The following is a 4572-nucleotide window of genomic DNA, read 5'->3' on the forward strand; positions in this document are numbered from 1 at the left end:
TATCATATGATTTCACTTATATGTGGAATCTAAGGAACAAAAAGAACAAACTAATCAAAAACAGACTCACAGATATAGTGGACAATTTGGTGATGGACAGAGGGTAGGGGGGTTGCGGGGCTGGGAGAATGGGGTGAAGGGTTAAAGAAGTATAAATTAGTAGCTGATGGGTGGTCACGAGAATGGCGAGCACGGCATAGGGAATGCAGTTAGCATTAATACGATGGCTACGTGGAGGGTCAGGGGAGGGAGGGAGCAAATGGGGGGATTGTTTTATTAACCATATAGATGTCTAAGCAATGAACTGTATACTTGAAACTAATTTAAATAAATAAATTTTAAAAATAATTTTTTTACTTTTTAATTGAAGTATAATTTATATGCAGTAAAATATACAAATCTTCAATGTTACTGTTCAGACAGTTTTGAGAAATAGTCATGCCCAAGTAGTTCACACCGTTATGAAAATACAGAGCATTTCTAATGTCCCAGAAGATTCTAGGATTTATTCGGAATTATAGAATACGATATCTTTTGAAATTAGAATTCTTTCGCTCAGTATGTTTTTTAGATTCTTCTACGCTATCATATATTATCGGTACTTCATTCTTTTTTATCGTAGTATTTTATTGTATATATATATATTCTATTTTATTTATCCAATAAATAGACCTCTATTGGATTGTTTATCCAACGTTCTGCTGATAAAAATCTGAGTTGTTTTTAGTATGGGGCTATTATGAATAAGGTTGCTGCAAACATCCTTATATAAGTCACATAAGATATTGTTTGGTCATTGTTCATTTTGTTAGAAAGTGAGTCCATTTAAATACAAATATTAAATGGTACGGGTGCTATACAGCTGTAGCAAAAAGTATACAGTGGTTCTTGAATTATTGCAGATAATCTATCTGCTCACTTTACAGAGGGAGTCAGAAGAAGCTCGTTCAAGGTCACAGCCAAGTCAGGAAGGTGAGAGTGGACCCAGCTCCTCCCCACTGCATACCTGATGCCTACACAGCCTGGGCTGTGCCGACATGTGAGGCTGGCCAGCTCTCTGCTGTGAGAGCTGTCATGTGCTTCAGAGGGTGCTTAGCAGCATCTCTGGTCCCCACCCACTCGATGCCAGGAGCATCCCCTACCCCAGTGTGACAACCAGAAATGTCTCCTCCAGACATGGCCAAGTGTCCCCCATTTGAGAGCCACGAGTGTAGACCTCGTTGCTATGGCCTGGGATTTCTGAACACCCTGCTGGCTCAGCCATCCGCAAAAGGCAGTCAAGCCCCAAACATTTTTCACCAGATTCCACGCTTCTCCTCCCGTGGGGTCTGTGGGCATGGTGGTCGGTATCTCCTGCGGCCCCCAGCACCTCCCTACTAAATAAGCTCTAACTCCAAACCTGCCACGTGCGAGCCCCGCCTCAGTGGCCACTCGGGGGAGACACAGCCATGGGTACCTGCAGCACGGAGAGCCGGCGGCTGGGGGACAGCTTGCAGTTCCGCCCCACGCAGGTGTTCACCTTCTCCGACACCGCCTCCAGCCACAGCTGGAACTCTTCCACGTTCGTCTGGAAATGCTCATGCTCCCAGGTCACCTGCTCCAGGAGGTTCACTCGATCCTGTGGGAAGAAAGCGAGTCGCTGGCCACGAGGGTCCCCAGCGCAGCTGTCCTGGCCTTCGAGGCCTGTCTGTGTGTGTGCGCGCGCGCATGTGCGTGCGCGCGTGTGTGCATGTGTGTGTGTGTGCGTGCATGTGTGTGCGCATGTGCACGTGTGTGCGTGTGTGTCTGTGTATGTGTGATGTGGGATGCAACCACTCCTCAACCGTTTTGCTGGAAATACAGAGATCTCAAACGTAGTTATTCGCTCTAACTTATTAGCAACAAGCCAAGACGGTCCTGGCTTTGCAGACCAAAGCATGTCAGCGCTGAGCCTGTCGTCCACACAGCTGGCTTTCTTTCCTGCCACGTCCTGGGAATGGCCTCCAGACAGGGGCCTGGGAAGAGCAGCTCCTGCTACCTAACCCTGCCGACGGAGCACTCGCCAAGGTGCCGGAACTGCTTCAAGCACCTCACGGATGTTATCACCTCCTTGAACTCCCCTGACCACCCCGTCATGTGGCACCATTATTACCCTAGTCTGACAGACAGGAAACTAAGGCTCGGAGAGGTGAAACGACCTGCCCGAGGTCACCTGGCTAGGAAAGCACCGAGTTTTAAGCCCAGGAGGTGAGGCTGGGCCACGAGGTTTCTGGCCCATTACAATGATGTCTGTAGGGCTTGCAAATACGAGGCAAGCTGTCCCATTTCCTCATGAGTGCGGTGCCATCACCTGCATGGGTTGGAGTCATCTCTATTTTCAGACGATCCCACTGAAGTTCTAACCACACAGGGACAAGATAGTGTCCCGTGGGTGGCTGACATTTGGGAAATAGTGTCCCTGCTCCACGGCCTAATGTGTGCCCAGGGACCGTTTTATAAAAAACACCCCTGTTCACAGCACCATCTCTTAAAACCCCTCCACGGCTCCCCGCTGCCCAGGCTCAGGTCCAACTGCCTCGGGCACGTAGCGAACCCTTCTGTGCTCAAGTCTCCCCATCTGCATGGCGTGGTTTATAACAGTGTCCCGCTTGTTGGGGTGCAGGAGGACTAAATGAGTCAGAGCTCGTGTAACCCAAGAACAGTGCCAGGCAGCTAGTCAGCACTTAATAACTGTGAGCCGTCGTTGACTGTCACCTGTTCTCCCCTGTGCTCTTGTCACACACAACGGATCAAGTTGGAGGAGCGGGTGCCTGCCTGGCAGTGCCAACCTCCAACGCCCTCCTTCTCTGCAACGATGCCCACCCCCCCAGGCTGAATCGACAGCACCGTGTTGTGGCTCCTGCGGGGGAAACCGAGAGTCCCCCCTCAGACAGGCTGCTGCTTGCTTTAGTCACCCAGGTCTCGCTCAGGTCAGAACGGCAGGAAGAATAAACTCTGAGTGCGGTGGAGGGTCATTTTCCAGGAGAGACAAAGGAAAGGAGAGAGGGGACTTGCATTGATGAGCATCGCCTTTGGGCCGGGAACTTGCCAAGCATTATCTGATTTCATCTTCGCCACATCAGGAAACTATTCCAGGATGCAAATGTCCAAGTTACTGTTGGGAGCTCACCTAATTCTCTCAAGGCCTTAGGGACGAGATTTAAATGGCTAGTGTCAGACAACAAAATCACCGCTCTAGACCCGAGGTTGGCAGACAGCAGACGTTTTTGGTTTTAGCAGCCATGTGGTTTCTGCTGTGGCTACTTGACGTCTCACGTGCTATTCCTGTTATAGCAGCTCAGACAATCAGCCAAGGGCAAACACGCAAAGAAAGGCTGTCTTTCAATCAAACGGAATATGGACACTGAAATTTAAATTTCACATCCTTTTTACATGTCATGAAATACTAGGCGTTTTATACCCCATCCCAGTCATTTCAAAATGCAAAATCCATTTTTAGCTCACAGGGCATGCGGAATCAAGAGGTGGGCTGGATCTGGCCCATGGGCCACCATTTGCTGACCTCAGCCATGGAGCCAGGCCACGTCCAGGAGGGCCCTGGGCCTCCATGAAGCTAATTCAAAAGTTCTCAACTGGGAAGTGTGGACAGACACACAGATTCAAAAATTTCCCTGCTGTTTGTATATGCCTGTCTCTCTCTTTGAGAAGCTCCTCACCAAATCTACAAATACTAATTAATTCATTTAAACCTTTGCATCAACCATTGCAAGTAGGAGAAAATACCCTCATTTTAGAGATGGGGAAACCAAGGCACAGGACCAAGCCCCTCAGTGAAGAGCTGAGAACGCTCTGACGAATGGGAGTGGGGCTCAGAGCTTCACCAGCAGCTCGCAGCAGGTGGGAAAGCGTGGTGCTGTTTGAATGACAAAAATGGACCAAGGGACCAGCTCCTTGGGCTGCCCTTGCCGGGTCCCCCTTCCTGCAGGATTATCTGCATCCTTCCAGAGCTTTCACTATCCACAAGAAAGCCTCATTGATGAGACAAAGTGGGTCAGGAATAACGAGCAGAGGATAAATGCTGGCCCGTTGACGCCAATGGTTATAAATGTTGCAGTGAAGCGAATTCGCCAAAGCGAGTGCCGGCTGGCGGCTCTGTGTGTGAGTGATGAGGTGCTGGCACCGGGGAAACCCAGAATAAATAAAAGCGTTCGTGATAGGGAGCAGGCCCAGAGAGGGCCGCGGCTGAGCAGGGCAGCCATCCAGATGAGCTCCGTGCCAGGCATGGTGATCACAGAGCTCACAACTCAGCCAGCCGCTGCTGGGCCGGCCACGGTGGAGCGTGACAGCGGTGACGCATGGGAGGGTGCTCAACCTGCCCTCGTTAGACCAAACAGTGAAACTGTCCGTGACCAGCACAGTTGTCAGGGATGTCAAAACCCAACCAATTAACCAAGGCGGCGGGGGATAGATGGCTGTGAAAAGGCCGCGCGGGAGGCTTTGGTTCATGGCCCAGACGCCAGACAGACACGCCTCCTTCAAGGGTGGGAAGCGGGGAGATAGAGGACGATGCCATTTGCCAGGCCCTCCAGATAA

The 4572-nt window shown here is 50.3% G+C and overlaps 1 protein-coding gene across 4 annotated transcripts in view; it reads right to left on the minus strand.

The window, feature by feature from the left end:
- SYNE3 (spectrin repeat containing nuclear envelope family member 3) overlaps positions 1–4572 on the minus strand; it is a 59540-nt gene that overhangs the window by 33638 nt on the left and 21330 nt on the right. For all 4 annotated transcript variants that reach the window (XM_025042118.1, XM_015599776.2, XM_006925564.3 and 1 more), the window contains exon 5: positions 1457–1618. In XM_025042118.1, coding sequence (XP_024897886.1) covers positions 1457–1618 — 162 coding nt within the window. The remainder of the gene's footprint in view (positions 1–1456; positions 1619–4572) is intronic.

The sequence above is a fragment of the Pteropus alecto genome, unplaced genomic scaffold (genome assembly GCF_000325575.1).
Source record: "Pteropus alecto unplaced genomic scaffold, ASM32557v1 scaffold8, whole genome shotgun sequence".
Lineage (NCBI taxonomy): Eukaryota > Metazoa > Chordata > Mammalia > Chiroptera > Pteropodidae > Pteropus > Pteropus alecto.